This window comes from Bacillus rossius, chromosome 6, assembly GCF_032445375.1.
Source record: "Bacillus rossius redtenbacheri isolate Brsri chromosome 6, Brsri_v3, whole genome shotgun sequence".
In the NCBI taxonomy this organism is placed as follows: Eukaryota; Metazoa; Arthropoda; class Insecta; order Phasmatodea; family Bacillidae; genus Bacillus; species Bacillus rossius.
Window position 1 is genome coordinate 32,677,431 of NC_086334.1, and position 18,008 is coordinate 32,695,438.

At 46.1% G+C, this 18,008-nt stretch overlaps 1 protein-coding gene across 1 annotated transcript in view; it reads right to left on the bottom strand.

The window, feature by feature from the left end:
• Positions 1–670: 670 nt before the first annotated feature.
• LOC134533421 (uncharacterized) overlaps positions 671–18,008 on the bottom strand; it is a 30,755-nt gene continuing 13,417 nt past the window's right edge. The window contains exons 4-7 of the mRNA XM_063370942.1: positions 11,322–11,500; positions 7,963–8,194; positions 2,800–3,051; positions 671–826 (exon numbers count right to left, since the gene is read on the bottom strand). Of these exons, the coding sequence (XP_063227012.1) occupies positions 807–826; positions 2,800–3,051; positions 7,963–8,194; positions 11,322–11,500 (683 nt within the window). The 3' untranslated portion in view covers positions 671–806. The remainder of the gene's footprint in view (positions 827–2,799; positions 3,052–7,962; positions 8,195–11,321; positions 11,501–18,008) is intronic.

An 18,008-nucleotide genomic window follows, 5' to 3' on the forward strand; every position in this document is an offset into this window, starting at 1 on the left:
CAGTGGAAAACACCTTGAGGAAAAGGTTTTCCCTAAATTTATTCAACAACAGCCACCGATATGCTTCATTCCCAGCATGCACACAGTTGGTAAACACGAAGGTATTAGTATGCGGAGTGGTTGTCTGTTTTAAATTTGAACAGTCAGGTTATCAATTGGTTAGCAAAAAATACCGTAGCTATATAAAGGTTAATGATAAAAGTTTGTTTAGTTGATTGAAATGTACTCATTTTAAAGACTAGTAAAATGTCATTATCTAGTGAGTATTGTTAAAAATAAATGTTAACAAACCATCAGCACATTATTATTAGCATTAAACTTCATTATAACCATTTGTTTGGTGAGGGTCATTCACATTTGACTAATTACTAACATAGCACAAATCCACTCCCTAATTTCTTACCTCCAGGATTGGATGTAGGGGGAGAGGAGAGAGATATATTCTCCTCTATATCATAATAAATCTTTAAAAAAATCTATAATTTCCACCAACAAAACGAAATAATATGAAAATAAACAGCAGGCAAAGAGGTTCTATTCCCCCCCCCTTTTTTTTTTCTTCATGAAATAAAATTCTGTGTATGGTCCTTCTTACCTCCGTGTGGCAAAGTAAGTATCACGACATCAAAATGTTTAATTTATTTGTACTCATGAGTATGATTGTTATAAATACACCGAGGAAGTTCAGTACAGGAAATGGTATAAAAGTAGAAATACAATAATCAGTCGTCTCACAAATGTCTCGCGACACACTTGGCACTTGAATGTTGTATATGGTTGAGGATGGCATCACGTTTTTTGGAGATCTACGGCAGCGCTGGGCACTCTGAAAAAAAAAAATAAACAAATGTTAATGCAATCCAAGCTATAATGCTGGACAATTATTTTTAAAGATATTTAAAGTAATCCAACTCTTCAGCCATACCATCCTCTGTCTCCTGTGTTCTCGTACACTACATGCTTATTGCAACTCACGTATCTAAGCCCAGGATTTTCCTTGTGTCTGTGCACGTTTAACCTGTGCCCAACTTAACAAAGTTTCAATTTAGTTTTAAGACATGCTTCAATAGCTGCCATGGCTGGCCGATCCCCCGCACAAAGCACACGATGCATGCGACCCTCTCCCTGCATGGCTGATCCCAGCATGACCAGGCGTATATAGGCCTCGGCCTGAGACGCACCTAGGTTCCTTCCTAACCCGGACCCCTTCTATATAGTTTTAGTTAGGTTAGGAAAAAAATCAATTTCTGTGAATCTTAAAGGGCAAGAAATGCGTGCGGGGTCGCAAGTTCGGCCAATCTTGCGCGGACTTGGCCCGAGTGATCAGTTGTCGACACAGTGGGAAAAAGGGGAGAGTAGTGGAGATAAATCCTTTCCCCTTAAGTTGGTAAAAAATTTGCATAATATCAGTGAAGGCAGTATGTTGTTTTGGGCGACTCAAAGTGAGCTGTTAAAACACCTGCAATTTCGACTGTGTGAGAAACCCCACTACACCACCTGCTGCTACTTCTGTAGGCCCATATTTCAGTGTGTTAGTGTTAATAGTAATGCAGATTGTTTAATTCCAGTTTTTTTTTTACAATCCCTCCTTCCCCTTACCCCCGGAAAATAAATCCTGCATCCGCCACTGCTTGTGATGACCAGGAGCACACATGCGGTATGCAGCGCTTCAGAAGAAACCACGCGATTTACAAACTGTTCCAGGCATCCGAGTGGGGCGTGTTTACGTAAAGCTTTTCAGCTGAGGGCGGATGAGCAGTTTCCCTTTTTAAACTATATTTTTATAAGAGAGCTCAAAAGCACTAGAGGAACCCCCATTACATTTGCACCTTTATTTCTCCGCCATAAAATGTTATTATGGATGTCGCTCAAATATCATAGTTGCCCTATGCGCGACGAGAAGACTGCGCGCCAGTACATATAATTGCGCTTAGAGGCGATACCGCGCTAGAAGCACCAGCGAGAGTCGAACTAAAGCCCCCCCCCCCCCACACACACACGATCAGTCCGAACTTATCAATCGGAACTGATCTTTCGGAACTGCCGCGTGTGCACACAAGGATGGTGGACTGAACTGTCGGAACTGGTGGACTGACGAACTGGTGGCTTCCCATCAAAATCTGACTGAGAGCTCGAGAACCTTCAGCCGTGTGTAGGAACAGCATCTCACCGGTCCAAACCGTCAGTCCCTAAGCTGGGTTCCATGGCAGACATCTTTTTTTTATACTCTTTGGTTGCTTCGCTATTTTTTTTTCTCTAACTTGAAGTGCAACTAAGATTTCATTATTCGAATTTTCTTCCATATTCTACGATGGATCGATACACCTGAACAGCGACAAGTTATTAGTAGGGACACCTGTATTTCGCGAATACATTTCGTGTCAAGGTATTTCACAAAATAATGTAGCTTTTCTCCTGTGTTTATTGGCTGAGGTCGGTGAGAGGTGTCGTCCCGCTCTTGACGGGGCCAACGAGAATGTGGTCACCGTACTGCTGCACCCTCACAATTTGCCATGACTCTTAGAAAAAGCTATAGTGTTTTGTGAAATACCTTGACATGAAATGAAATCGCGAAATACAGGTGTCCCTAGTTATGAGGATCTCTCCTCCTTATTGATAACCCAGCCTTCATATCATAAGGATTTCCAGGCCGGGGGTCCCCACGGGCACGGATACGGATACGCCGTATACGCAAGATGGGAAGGCGTCAAGAGGCGTGGCTATGCCCAGAGACCGAGGCTACCCATCCCAGCACGGGCACCAGACAAGTGACCTGAACAGCGGCAGCAGGGCACTCACTGCAGACGGAGCAGGCTGCCTCGTCGCTGCCGTCGCCGCAGCCGTCGCGGCCCGAGCACGCGATGGCGCCCGAGCGACAGCGGCCGTTGGCGCAGCGGAAGGGGCAGTAGCCGGCGGCGCGCGCGCCCAGCGGGGAGCGGCAGGCGGCGCGCGGCTCGTCGCTTCCGTCGCGGCACGACACCACGGCGTTGCAGAACTCGTACTCGGGCAGGCAGGCGCCGTCCGCGCAGCGGAACGTGTCCGGCGGGCAGCCTGGCGGGGAGGTACACGTTCACGTCTCCTCACGTTCACGTCATAACACACCGTGTTCAAGCGCGAGAGCAGTTTTACCCGACCATTTCCCACACAAAATACGCGAATGTCTATGACACATCGTAGATCTTTGTGTCGCATTCCAATAGAAATAACGTAAAACTTTGGTCAAGTTTATGGTGTGAAGTGCATTTTGCACCAAAGTTAACATAGGTACAGATATACACAGTAGGTGTGTTTATTGGGGCGACTGAAATGCTGCCCCTTGGAAGGGCAGCCCTTCAGGATTTGTCTGGCAATGGTTTGTTTGTACAGCGACAGGAAGGGCAGCCCATCCAATTTCTGAAAACATGTTTCTTTAAGTGCTTAAATAATCCTGAAAACTTGCCCCTTGGAAGGGCAGCCCATCAGGATTTTTCTGGCAGTAGTGTTTTTGAAAGGATGTCTGAATTGTTGCCCCTTGGATGGGCAGCCCTTCAGGTTTTTTCTGACAGTAGTGTTTTTGAAAGGTTGTCTGAATTGTTGCCCCTTGGATGGGCAGCCCTTCAGAATTTTTCTGACAGTAGTGTTTTTGAAAGGTTGTCTGAATTGTTGCCCCTTGGATGGGCAGCCCTTCAGGATTTTTCTGACAGTGGTTAGTTTGTAAAGTGACCTAACCTAACCTAACCTAACCTAACCTAACCTAACCTAACCTAACCTAACCTAACCACTGTCAGAAAATCCTGAAGGGCTGCCCATCCAAGGGGCAACAATTCAGACAACCTTTCAAAAACACTATTGTCAAAAAAATCCTGAAGGGCTGCCCTTCCAAGGGGCAACAATTCAGCTCCCCCTGTTTATTAACACAGCTTTTCTTCCTATAGCTTAATTTTAGTTTCAATACTTCTTTATACATAGACTAAAATTTTATACCTATGAACTGATGTAGGATTAACAAAGCCAAATACAAATCCTGTTTTTTTTTGGTTGATAATGTCCGGATTAATTGATGTCCGGTAGCGGGCTCACGATTAGTGGACACTACTGCAAGAAAAAGAACTTGAAAACCAATGCTTTAAGCTATAATTCTTTCATTATTTTTGTTCAAATTATATTTTAATTTTTAATCTTAATGCAATCATTCATATTTGTTATTTTTTTCATTTGTTCGTTTTTTTATTCATTCACACATTCATAGATAAGAAATTTCGCGAATTCACTTGATTCCAGGCTAAAATTCATAGTACTACTAGGTATACTCTGCCCACATAAGCTTTCCCACTGGGTGATAGTTTACTACAGAAACTCCCTTCTTTGTAGTGAGTCGGTGTGATTCGGCAACTCTAATGCTAGCTGGTAGTCTACTGGTCCACAGTCGTAGAGGGCAGTGTTCGAACAGTTGTGATCAAATCATCAAAGCAATTATAAGGAATAATGCATAAATGTATGCTCCGTGCCTTGCGACCGAAAGAATCCGTGAAATTTCTGTGTCCCTACTCATTTATTTAACCCTTTCAGAGTACACATATATTTTAAGGATTCAATTATTGATTTATACAAATTTTTAACGTGCGGGTCATAGTGTACATTCTAGTGGAAAAAAATTATGCCTATTTTCAAAACTTGTATTAATATAATTTTATTTATTATAACATTTTTTATAATTTTAATATTATACTAAAAAATTCCAAGTAAACAACTTTATTAAAATAAAAAATACTACAATTTTATGTTAGGAATTGATCATGTGTGACTGAAAGAGTTGAATCCCGGGAGTAGTTGACTAGTAGTATGTCGGGAGTTTCAAGAGTGTCAAGAGTAGCAGGAGTGGCAGGAGGTGTCAAGAGTGACAATAGTTGCAGGAGGTGTAAAGAGTGGCAGGAGTGGCAGGAGGTGTCAGGAGGTGTCAGGAGGTATCAGGAGTGGCAGGAGGTGTCAGGAGTGTCAGGAGTGGTAGGAGGTGTCAGGAGTGTCAGGAGGTGGCAGGAGGTGTCAGGAGTGTCAGGAGTGTCAGGAGTGTCAGGAGTGGTAGGAGGTGTCAGGAGTGTCAGGAGGTGGCAGGAGGTGTCAGGAGTGGCAGGAGGTGTCAGGCGTGTCAGGAGTGGTCAGGAGGTGTCAGGAGTGTCAGGAGTGTCAGGAGGTGTCAGGAGTGTCAGGAGTGTCAGGAGTGGTAGGAGGTGTCAGGAGTGTCAGGAGGTGTCAGGAGGTGTCAGGAGGTGTCAGGAGTGTCAGGAGGTGGCAGGAGGTGTCAGGAGTGGCAGGAGGTGTCAGGAGTGTCAGGAGTGGTCAGGAGGTGTCAGGAGTGTCAGTAGTGTCAGGAGGTGTCAGGAGTGTCAGGAGTGGTCAGGAGGTGTCAGGAGTGTCAGGAGTGTCAGGAGGTGTCAGGAGTGTCAGGAGTGTCAGGAGTGTCAGGAGTGGTAGGAGGTGTCAGGAGTGTCAGGAGGTGGCAGGAGGTGTCAGGAGTGGCAGGAGGTGTCAGGAGTGGTCAGGAGTGGTCAGGAGGTGTCAGGAGTGTCAGGAGTGTCAGGAGGTGTCAGGAGTGTCAGGAGTGGTAGGAGGTGTCAGGAGTGTCAGGAGGTGGCAGGAGGTGTCAGGAGTGTCAGGAGTGTCAGGAGTGGTAGGAGGTGTCAGGAGTGTCAGGAGGTGTCAGGAGTGTCAGGAGTGGTAGGAGGTGTCAGGAGTGTCAGGAGGTGGCAGGAGGTGTCAGGAGTGGCAGGAGGTGTCAGGAGTGTCAGGAGTGGTCAGGAGGTGTCAGGAGTGTCAGGAGTGTCAGGAGGTGTCAGGAGTGTCAGGAGGTGTCAGGAGGTGTCAGGAGTGTCAGGAGTGTCAGGAGTTGTCAGGAGGTGTCAGGAGTGTCAGGAGTTGTCAGGAGGTGTCAGGAGTGGCAGGAGTGACAGGAGGTGTCAGGAGTGTCAGGAGGTGTCAGGAGGTGTCAGGAGGTGTCAGGAGGTGTCAGGAGTGTCAGGAGGTGTCAGGAGTGGCAGGAGTGTCAGGAGTTGTCAGGAGTGGCAGGAGTGTCAGGAGGTGTCAGGAGTGTCAGGAGGTGTCAGGAGTGTCAGGAGTGGCAGGAGTGTCAGGAGGTGTCAGGAGGTGTCAGGAGGTGTCAGGAGGTGTCAGGAGGTGTCAGGAGTGTCAGGAGGTGTCAGGAGTGTCAGGAGGTGTCAGGAGTGGCAGGAGTGTCAGGAGTTGTCAGGAGTGGCAGGAGTGTCAGGAGGTGTCAGGAGTGTCAGGAGTGTCAGGAGGTGTCAGGAGGTGTCAGGAGTGTCAGGAGGTGTCAGGAGTGGCAGGAGTGTCAGGAGTTGTCAGGAGTGGCAGGGGTGTCAGGAGTGTCAGGAGTGTCAGGAGGTGTCAGGAGGTGTCAGGAGGTGTCAGGAGTGTCAGGAGTGTCAGGAGTGTCAGGAGTGTCAGGAGTGGTAGGAGGTGTCAGGAGTGTCAGGAGGTGGCAGGAGGTGTCAGGAGTGGCAGGAGGTGTCAGGAGTGTCAGGAGTGGTCAGGAGGTGTCAGGAGTGTCAAGAGTGTCAGGAGGTGTCAGGAGTTGTCAGGAGGTGTCAGGAGTGGCAGGAGTGACAGGAGGTGTCAGGAGTGTCAGGAGGTGTCAGGAGGTGTCAGGAGGTGTCAGGAGGTGTCAGGAGGTGTCAGGAGTGTCAGGAGGTGTCAGGAGTGGCAGGAGTGTCAGGAGTGGCAGGAGTGTCAGGAGTTGTCAGGAGTGTCAGGAGGTGTCAGGAGTGTCAGGAGGTGTCAGGAGTGTCAGGAGGTGTCAGGAGTGTCAGGAGTGTCAGGAGTGGTAGGAGGTGTCAGGAGTGTCAGGAGTGGCAGGAGTGTCAGGAGGTGTCAGGAGTGTCAGGAGTGTCAGGAGGTGTCAGGAGGTGTCAGGAGGTGTCAGGAGTGTCAGGAGGTGTCAGGAGTGGCAGGAGTGTCAGGAGGTGTCAGGAGGTGTCAGGAGGTGTCAGGAGTGTCAGGAGGTGTCAGGAGTGGCAGGAGTGTCAGGAGTTGTCAGGAGTGGCAGGAGTGTCAGGAGGTGTCAGGAGTGTCAGGAGTGTCAGGAGTGTCAGGAGGTGTCAGGAGTGTCAGGAGGTGTCAGGAGTGTGGAGGTGTCAGGAGTGTCAGGAGTGTCAGGAGGTGTCAGGAGTGTCAGGAGGTGTCAGGAGTGTCAGGAGGTGTCAGGAGTGTCAGGAGTGGCAGGAGTGTCAGGAGGTGTCAGGAGGTGTCAGGAGGTGTCAGGAGGTGTCAGGAGTGGCAGGAGTGTCAGGAGTTGTCAGGAGTGGCAGGAGTGTCAGGAGGTGTCAGGAGTGTCAGGAGTGTCAGGAGTGTCAGGAGGTGTCAGGAGTGGCAGGAGTGTCAGGAGGTGTCAGGAGTGTCTGGAGTATCAGGAGGTGTCAGGAGTGTCAGGAGTGTCAGGAGTTGTCAGGAGGTGTCAGGAGTGTCAGGAGGTGTCAGGAGGTGTCAGGAGGTGTCAGGAGTGGTCAGGAGGTGTCAGGAGTGGCAGGAGTGTCAGGAGTGTCAGGAGTGTCAGGAGGTGTCAGGAGGTGTCAGGAGTGTCAGGAGTGTCAGGAGGTGTCAGGAGTGTCAGGAGTGTCAGGAGGTGTCAGGAGGTGTCAGGAGTGTCAGGAGGTGTCAGGAGTGTCAGGAGTGTCAGGAGTGTCAGGAGTTGTCAGGAGTGGTCAGGAGGTGTCAGGAGGTGTCAGGAGTGTCAGGAGTGTCAGGAGTGTCAGGAGGTGTCAGGAGTGTCAGGAGTTGTCAGGAGTTGTCAGGAGGTGTCAGGAGCGTCAGGAGGTGTCAGGAGTGTCAGGAGTGTCAGGAGTTGTCAGGAGGTGTCAGGAGTGTCAGGAGGTGTCAGGAGGTGTCAGGAGTGGCAGGAGTGTCAGGAGTGTCAGGAGTGTCAGGAGGTGTCAGGAGTGGCAGGAGTGTCAGGAGGCGGCGAGAGGGCAGTACCCGGCTGGTCGGCGCCGCAGCCGCGCTCGTCCTCGCCGCGCGGGCAGTCGGGCGCGCCGTCGCACAGCGCCGCGCGCGACACGCACACGCGGTCCCGCGCCGCGCCGTCGCAGCGGAACGCCTCCGGGGGGCAGTCCTGGCCGCCGCGGCACTCCTCGTCCGAGCCGTCCGCGCAGTCCCGCCGCCCGTCGCACACGAAGAACCAGCTCACGCAGCGCCCGCTCGACCGGCACTGCGCACACCAGGCACCGACCACGGGGTTGCTTCTTAACCTCTTTGAACACACGGAGCTGCTTCACCTCGTCTGGTAATGGTTACAAGCGTGGATTAGAACCTCCGTCGTAACAAAATCTTTTTAAAACTGTGTCCACAATGTAAAAGTACTGAGAGGGGGGGGGGGGGGGGACGGATCAGGGGCGCAACAACTAAATTTCCAAAGGGGGGGGGCAATATACCTTTTTATAAAGAATCATCGATCCCCCCTATTGAAGCAGGGGGTCCGGGGGCTCCTCCCCCGGGAAAAAATTGTATTTTAAGGTGGAAAATGGTGCTATTTAAGCTGTTTTATTATCTAAAAATTTGATTACACAGCACTTTCTTTGCCCCCATTTGCCCCCACTTTAAGGTTTCAGAAGGGGGGGGGGCAAAATACCCTCCCCCCCGTGTTGTTGAGCCCCTGGTACAGATTCACCCAGTTACCATGTAATCATGCAGATGTGGTAGACACCATCTGTCACCGACACATCGACCTAGGTCTACTTCACACCCACCCGGCTGTCATGTAAACGACATCTAGCCGAGTGGCTAGTCACAAAAAAAAAAAAACACTAAATGAGAAAATGCAGAGAGACTACAGACGACACGTGAAGGGTTTGGACGTGAACTTCTCCAATACCTGTAGCCCCACTACCTTCGCCGGCTTTTTTTTTTTGCCGACACCACTATCACGACAGTCGGGCAAGTAAGTATGTACGAAATGTCTCGTACACTTCACCGCCCCACGTGTATTCGTGTCAATATAAAAATATACATACAGAGAGTTTGGGATTGAAATAAATTTATTGGGTGGCGGGGAATACGAAAATAAGTAATTTTCGAGAAGGAACTTATATCTGGAAAGGACACCCTGCAAAGATGCAGGTGAGAACAGCAGCGCGCTAGTTTGAATTGGCGGGCGTCAGGGCACTGCTACACTGGCTGAGAGCTTTGAATATATATACTGTATAGAAGTCGCCAGCCCAGGTTAATATTTCTAATACGGTTTTCAGGTAGTTGGTTAATTCACCGCCGCAATCGCCACCATCTCTAGGGCATCGACTTGTGGTGGTCCCAAGCGGACAAATGTGTCGAACTCTTCAAACACCCCTTCCCCCTCCCGTTTAACGACCTTGAGCTGCAGTGAATGATGGATGAGGGGTGCGGGGTATGACAGCAGGCGACAGCGCTGCGCTCTAACGTGTAAATAACAACTAAGACGATTCAGGGCGTTACGACAGCGCACTGCAGCGGTGAAGTTCCCAAGCTGCTCATCATACGATTCTGAAAAACGTAGAGTAAATCCTATCCACTCGCGACTTCTATACAGTATATATATTCAAAGCTGAGAGTACGCTCCGTCGGACTGGACGGTTAAGCCGTTGGGCGCACAATTGGAAAAAAAATAACATTAATAGTAACAGTAGGTCGTACGCACGAGATTTGTCCGGACCAAACGGTCTGATAGCTGGCTGCGCGGGGGTGAAGGGGCAAGGCGGCGCAGGGGCAGGCGATGCGCGCGCAGGTCGGTACGTGTAGCGTTCAGCATGAAAACATTGCTACGTGACCAACTCGCAGCGCGTGTTACGAGACGTACGGAAATGGACGGACGTGGACGTGGACGCTGTCGACGGCCTCATAAAGTTATTCATAGTCGAGAAAGAGACATTATTGCTAAAGTAGTGAGCAATGACTTCAATGCCTCAAGGGGGAGGTTATCAATACATTGTTTATTTATAGTATACCTTTAGGCCTATATTTTTGTTTGGAAATTGTATTTATTCTGTAGACATTGATACTTACGATTTTGCTATTGTGAATTATATTGTATCTTTCATAATTTTGTATAGTGGCATTTTATAGTCTAATTTTGCATTTTACAGTATTATGCATTTAACCAAAACCGGCGACCAGGTCAGTTTGATTTTTAAATTCCTGAGATTTATGTTTTATTGTTTCATGTAATTTAACGAGTTAATTACCCGTACAGGGTGATTTTATTTAATTTTCTTTCTACAGTATGGTGCACTTTTACCAAGAGAGTATTATATTTTCATGTATTTGATTTTTTAAAGTTATACTTGTGACGAGGTATATTAAAAATACGTTTTTTCCCCCTGCAGTAAACTTCATTTGCTAAATTTATTTGCGCGTAACATATTTATTTCATTACACATTCCTTGATACCGACTCATATCTATATTTAACCTTGTTTTTCAGCTAACAACATTTGGAGACAGATGATTATTGGATAAAATATCTGTCGAGGTGAAATTCAGACTACTGGTAACGTGTGCATTGCATTCATATGGGTTGATTACATTGCTGTTTTTGGGTTGCTAATATAAGTCACACCATCGGTTTTACATTGCTCGTTATATAGTGAAAAAATTATATGTGACTAAGGTGTCATGATAAGGACGAGTGAAACCCAAAGCGTTGTGGCCTGGGGAGCGATGAGAAAGCGATACACGCATATGTTTTTGTAACAGAGACAACACGTCCGAGCCGTGCCGGGCCGTGCCGAATGTGCGCCGCGTGTGACCGGGCCGTGCCGACATTACGCGCCTACAGCACTAGGGAGTCCAGCTACCACAACGTTTGGTCCGGACATATCAATCATAACGTGGCAAAAATTTGTCGAGATAGTACAATGATGAAGTGTGATTACTGCTTTAAAAATAAATGAATGCCATTATTTATTTTTAAAAAATTCATTAAGCAATTATTTTTGATTTAAAAAATATTTTGTTGTTACGATTGTTACTTAAAATGTTACATAGGTAACCCAAATTAATTTGTATGTTAAAAAAAATCTGTGTTCACACATAACTGGTCAGATGTCACTGGGTAATTATTTGGTCGTTAATATAGTTATTTACTAACCCTATCAACAGACGTCGGACATTCATTGGCTAAAATTTACGTTAAGTTTTCAATTGTTGGCCTGCTGCGCACCCAGCCTCAAGCTATGTCCACAGTTTTGCGCTTTGATCTTCCTCTTTCCTTTCATCTTCCTTCCAACTGCATGCCTCTGACGCAAGCTGTGCCTGTCCAAGTCGGTGCGTCAGTTCGGTTGAACACCCAGGATGGATGTCGCGTACCTGGAAGGTGCCCGGGTGGCAGCCCCTGCTGCGGGCGCCGCAGCTCGTGAGGTTGGCCTCTCCGCCGCCGCCGCCGCCGGAGGCAGCACAGTCGCACACGCCGCGCAGGCAGCGCGAGTGCGGGTCGGCCGCCGCGCACTGCCCGTCGCTGCTGCAGGCCAGCCCCAGGCTGACGGCGCCTGCGCACGGACGAGTCAGTGAGGTTCGCTCCCACTGCAGGCCTCTTGCACTTGTGTCTAGCCGCTGACAACTGTGCCGCATCTTCGGCTAGCCTCGGGCTTTGAGTATATATACTGTATAGAAGTCGCGAGTGGATAGGATTTACTCTACGTTTTTCAGAAGCGTATGATGAGCAGCTTGGGAACTTCACCGCTGCAGTGCGCTGCCGTAACGCCCTGTATCGTCTTAGTTGTTATTTACACGTTAGAGCGCAGCACTGTCGCCCGCTGTCATTCCTCGCACCCCCCCCCCCCCCCCACCTATCATTCACTGCAGCTCAAGGTCGTTAAACGGGAGGGGGAAGGGGTGTTTGAAGAGTTCGACACTTCTCCGCTAGGGACCACCACAAGTCGATGCCCTAGAGATGGTGGCGATTGCAGCGGTGAATTAATCAACTACCTCAAAACCGTATTAGAAATTTTAACCTGGGCTGACGACTTCTATACAGTATATATATTCAAAGCCTCGGGTATGCTCGGCACACCCGACACTCCTGACGAAAAAAAATGGCAAAAAAAAAAAGACGGCGCGGAAGGATGGACAACTCATGATAACCAATGGTCAATTAGGTTAGGTTAGCTACGTTGTAAATACTTTAAAACATTGTGAACGGTTGATTTGGTTAGGATAGCTACATTAAAGATACTGTGAAATCATGTAAACGGTTTCCTAGCGCTGGATAGCTACATATTAAAAATTTATTTGCTAAGCAACCATAAAATGATTTTACAGTATTTTTAATGTAGCTATACTTACCTAATATAACCAACCATCCACAATGTTTTAAAGTATTTATAATGTAGCTAACCTATCCTAATCGACCGCAAAATTTAATGCCACACCGGTTTATACAATGAGATAGAACCGAGGGGGGGGGGGGGGGGGGAAGCGAGTGTGTGGCTCTCTCGTCTGTGAAATGAAGGCTTCCCACTAGCAGCATCTCAGCTCAGTCTTACAACTGTGTTCAATTGCAGTTTCTGCTTGAAGATTCAAATTTATGACACAAATATCCCTGTTTTAAATACGCACTTGACAGTTTAACACTTGCTTTCTCATGGGAGAAATGCGTTTGTTAGGGTTTCACCGTTGTCTTCACTTTAACTTTAACTGACAAATATGAGAAATTTAAAAGTCACTGTTAAGTGTATGCATATACACACACACATACACACATTTTTTTTCAAAATCAGAAACTCCCATTAAACACAATTTATAATTGTGTCATCTTTAGGTGTTTAACGCTTAACAATGGCTTGTAATTTCTTTCAGTTGAATTTGAAGTGGTGAGAATGTGGAACAATTCTTTGGACATGCGACATTGCAATTTTCCCACTGTTTGTCATTGAAAGAATTCAATAATCCAATATAAGAAACCATGGACGACACAGCGAACATAGCACACACAAATTCTGTGGAAGGAATTTAGTAATAAAAAACAGTTTCAGACGAACACAGTGGGCTAGCAACGACGAGACAGTTTCAACAAGAACATGAGGCGTTTGCCACGCCTCCTTTTAATTTGGTAATTAATTATATCATATGTTTGGCACTTGGTTCATTTTCGTCCTGAAGATTGATTAAAACATAAGCATTACGGACATTCACGGCGCTGCGCTTGTGTGTGTTTCCGCGAGCCAACACCGCGCGGCGCGCGAAGCCTTATGACGTCATGGTGACGCGTTAACCTGCGACGGTCTGCGGCTGGCGAGCGTGGAGACGGTGCTGGCGGCTGGTGGAGTCGACTTCGGCTCGTCGGGTGCAGGCGTGTTGCGCCGCTGCTAAAATGGAAAAGGCTGTTCCATTCACCTACGCATCGACCAGTGCCCAGCCCGGGTTATCGTCCACCATGCTGCGCAACTACAAGTAAGCCTCGACGCAACCGCTATTAACAGCCGGACACCGGGTTGGTTTTTCAAGGAAAAACTATGAGCAGAGAGACTTGACTGATCATAAACTCAAATTCATTATCTTGCTAGTTTCTTGAATCGTAATTGGGCGAAATAAACTCTACTTCTCTTTTTTACGCTACGTGAGAATTTACGTAAACTGCAAGCCAGACTTATCACGTTGCTGTGGTGCGGGATGTGAGACTCGCATAATTACGTCGAAACGAGAGTCCGGTTAGACCAGAATATTCGGAATTGTGCCTAAATAACATTTATAGACAATTACGTCATCCAGGAGTGTAATCAACGGACCTGTTAGGGAAAAACTTATCCTTTATAAATATTTGTATAATTACCCGTAATATAGTGTTTATAATATGTGATTACATTAGATGTCCTTTTCTTTAATGCGAGATCTAGATCTTCGGTAGATTTGTGTAAATGGTTCTGTATTTTAATGTACCAAGCCGATGCCAAGCAGGAATATTAAATAGTAAACAGGCAGTGATGTTTTCAATTATTATCCAGGTCATTCTTTTTTGCCTAGGGACCGTACTTCTCACTGCATTTAGTTGGTACACCCTTCTGCGGCTCCCGACTTTAAACTCGAGCGCCTTAAGTAAGGCCTCAAAACTGCGCCACTCTGCTAGTCAGAGTCGCAGACGCGGTAGTTTTCGGTGTTTAAGATACTTTTTGATTTTTTATATCACCAGTATGGCATTGGCTTGGATATATAAATTACATAAAGAGGAGATTATGACTAATTTAAAAGCTGCGTCAGTCGAGCACAGTGCGGACGAAAGCATAGATGTTTTAAGACAAAAGTTTGTGGCGCATTTGAAAGGAGAAAGGGTTTCGTGGCAAATGGAACAGGCTGAAGCGAGTGGGTCTGGCTCGCTTAGTACAAATTTTCTAAAAAATAAGTTTGCTTTGCGATCACTAGAAAACGTTCCGAAACTGCAGTCAGCAAATGTAGAGGATATATTAGAGTTTTGCATGGCCGTGGACAAGCTAGCTAACGCAAATTATTTTTCCAATGAGAGCGATTTAATTTTAGCTGTTGCTTCGCGTTGCACAGGCTTAGCTTACGATATACTCATTGCGCGTTATAAGAGTCATATGTCCTGGGTTGATTGCAAGGAGGCGTTATGGGAAAATTTATGTCCTTGTAGAGTTAGAGAGGAACTTATAATAGAGAAAACCCGTCGTTTTCAAAGAAAAGGGGAAAAAACTTTGAGTTATGTACATGACATTTTGGACCATGGTTCGGCCCTTAATGTCCAAATGAGGGAAATGGAGTGGATACGGTTAGTCTTAGAAAACTTGCATCCCCACATTAGGAGGGAGTGTAGCTTTGTGGAGAGGCCCACCAACTTGTTCGATATTAGTAATTGGGCGGTGGAGGTGGATAATGTGTGTTGGGTTTCCGATTTATGCGAAGAGGAGGAAAAATCAAACATTTTAAAAGAGGGTGAAAGTAGCGTGGGGATAAATGGGGAAGCGGACTTGAATGTCACGAGAGTGGATAGGTGCAGTGAAGTTGATAAGGTGGGTGTAAAGTCCGAAATTTCAGCATATGATCAAAGTAATAAATATAAAATTAGAAAGAAGTGCTATGCATGTGGCAGTGAGAGCCATCTCATCGCTAAATGCGCAGAGAAGAAGCAGAGTAAAGGTCAGGGGAATAAAGTTAGACGAGTGTGTGGGTTTTGTGGCAAGTGGGGGCATTTGTCTCGCAATTGTTTACAAAAAAAAAGGGTTAGCTGGTTTCGTTTTGAAAATAAGCATCGTCTGGCGGTATTGAAAGCTAGAAGTAATATGTGTGTCAGGGTAAGTTTTTATGAGGAGATAGTCTCGGGTTTAATTGATACCGGGGCTAGCAATTCATTTGTACAGCAGGCGTTTTTGAGTAGGTTAATAACGAGACATCCCGAACTAAAAAAAAATTTAAAAACGGAGCCAGGGTTTGAGGTACATTTGGCTGACGGGAAAAGCCGGAAAATCTCCTTGAAAGTACGTTTGCACTTTAAAATAGGAAATTTTGCCTGGACACGTGATTTTTGGGTAATGCCTGGACTACTCGAAGAATTGATTTTGGGATGGGATTTCTTAAAGGGCACGGGAGCTATAGTGGATTGTAAGAATAGGAGGTTATGCTTCGCGTTTGATAAAAAAGTCAAAATTAGTCTTGAGGCACCCCAAGAATAAATTTGAAGTTTGTTGCGGAGGTTTAAAGGGGGTGGAGGAACACTTAACAGAAAAACAGAAGGACGAAATCAGGGATATTTGTTTTCGTTATCCCGATGTAATTACGGAAAAGGTGGGAAAATGTGAATTGATGCCGTACCGGATTGAATTAATTGATCAACGTCCGGTGAGGTGTGTGCCCTATCAATGTGCTCCTCCCAAAATGCTAGTTTTTCGGGAAATCATAGATGATTTACTTAAGCAAAATGTTATAGAAGAAGCGAGTTCAGAGTACGCTTCACCCGCCTTTTTAGTAAAAAAAAAAACACCGGGGAAGTATCGCTTAGTCTTGGACTACCGAATCTTGAATGATCGCATAAAACTAGATGGTTTCCCGCTGCCCAAGGTGGAAACTGTGCTGCAATATTTGGGGCAAGCGAAATATTTTACGGTGTTAGACCTTAATGCTGCTTTTCACCAATGCATGTTGGAGGAGAGTAGCAAGAAGTTCACGGCTTTTGTTACCCCGTGGGGACAGTACCAATGGAAAAGAGTGCCTTTCGGGGTAAATTTTGGCTCACAATGCTTATCGCGTATCTTATCTTACATTCTGAAAGAATATCAATTTAAAAATGTCATTAGTTTTCTGGATGACATTTGTATATTTTCTAATTCTTTCGAGGAACACTTGGAACATGTGGAAGGGGTTTTGCAAAAATTACGAGGTGCAGGGTTAACAGTCAATCCTGAAAAAGTTTGTTGGGCCAGAAAGAAAATTCGGTTCCTGGGTTTCATTGTTGGGGAAGGAAAAATTGTAATGGACCCTGACAAAATTGAGGCCATTGTAAATTTCGCGAGACCTCGTAATGTAAAAGGCATCATGAGATTTTTGGGCATGATGGGCTATTTTAGCCGCTTTATTGAGAACTATGCGGATTTGTGCTACCCTTTAAATAATTTAAGAAAAAAAGGGGTTATTTTTAATTGGGGTGAGGTAGAGGAGGCCGCTTTTCTCGGTTTGAAAAAAGCCATTTCCCACCCACCGGTGTTAGCGTTACCAGATTTCCAGAGGCGATTTGTAGTGCAGGTTGACGCTTCGAGTGTCGCGTTAGGCGCGGTTCTCTTGCAAGATTTTGGCAAGGGTCTACAACCCATTATGTTTGCTGGAAGAACACTTAATAGACATGAAAAAGGTTATAGCACATATGAAAAGGAAGCCCTTGCTTGCGTGTATGCTTTGGAACGTTTTGACACTTATCTAGAGCATGACGAATTTGACCTTTACACGGATAATCAGGCTTTGACCTGGTTGTTTTCGCATCCGAGACAACTAGGGAAAATAGGGCGGTGGGTAATGAGGCTCACTAGGTTTAGGTTCAAAATAATTCATGTAAAGGGAAAGGACAATGTGGTCGCGGATGCCCTTTCGCGGATGTTTGAGGAGGAAGGCGGTGAAGAGGATTTGGAAGACGAGAGTGAAGTAATCAGGTGTGGGCGTTTTACTGTGGAGCCAGAACTATTCAACAAAGTAGAGGAGGTGTTAGAACAAGATTTGGAAGGGCAAAATATAATGCGGGATTTACTGCAGGGCAAAAATAAGAATTTCGTGTTAGTGAAGCATAGATTATATTATCAACAAAGTGGGAAAGAGAAAAGACTTTATATTCCTAAGCTCTTACGGCCTATGGTGCTAAAATATTATCACGATAGTGCGTTTGGGGGTCATGGAGGAGTGGACAAGACATATCATAAATTGAGAGATGAAGTCTATTGGGCGGATATGAAAAGAGATGTGCAAAATCATGTTAACACGTGTGAAAGTTGCCTGTTAAGTAAACAAACCGTAAATTCGAAATTGGGTAAATACTCCGTTTCTCTGCCCACGCGTCCCTGGGAGAAGGTTTTCATAGATATTTTTGGTCCTTTGCCTCGATCTCGAGAGGGAAATAATTGTCTTTTGATTATTGTGGATGGTTTCACTAAATTTAATTTTTTTTTACCTTTATCTGACATGAAAGCGGCGAGAATTGTCAAGGCTCTTACGCAAAGAATATGGCAAATTTTTGGAGCACCTGAGAATGTGGTTTCTGACAATGCGGCCTATTTCAATAGTCAAATATTTGGGAACATGTGTTTTCGTTGGGGAATTTGCCACATTAACACCAGCCCGCATTATCCTTGCCCAAACCTGGTAGAAAGAGTGAATAAAAATATCAAGATTGCACTTACTATTTATCATCATCAAGACCATCGCCAGTGGGATGAAAATTTGGATATGCTGAGTTTAGGATTTAACATGGCTAAACATGACGCCACTCATTTCACTCCCGCCGAATTATTTCTGGGGCGGAAAATACCACACCCTCTTTTAAATGTTTGGGGTATAGGAGAGGAA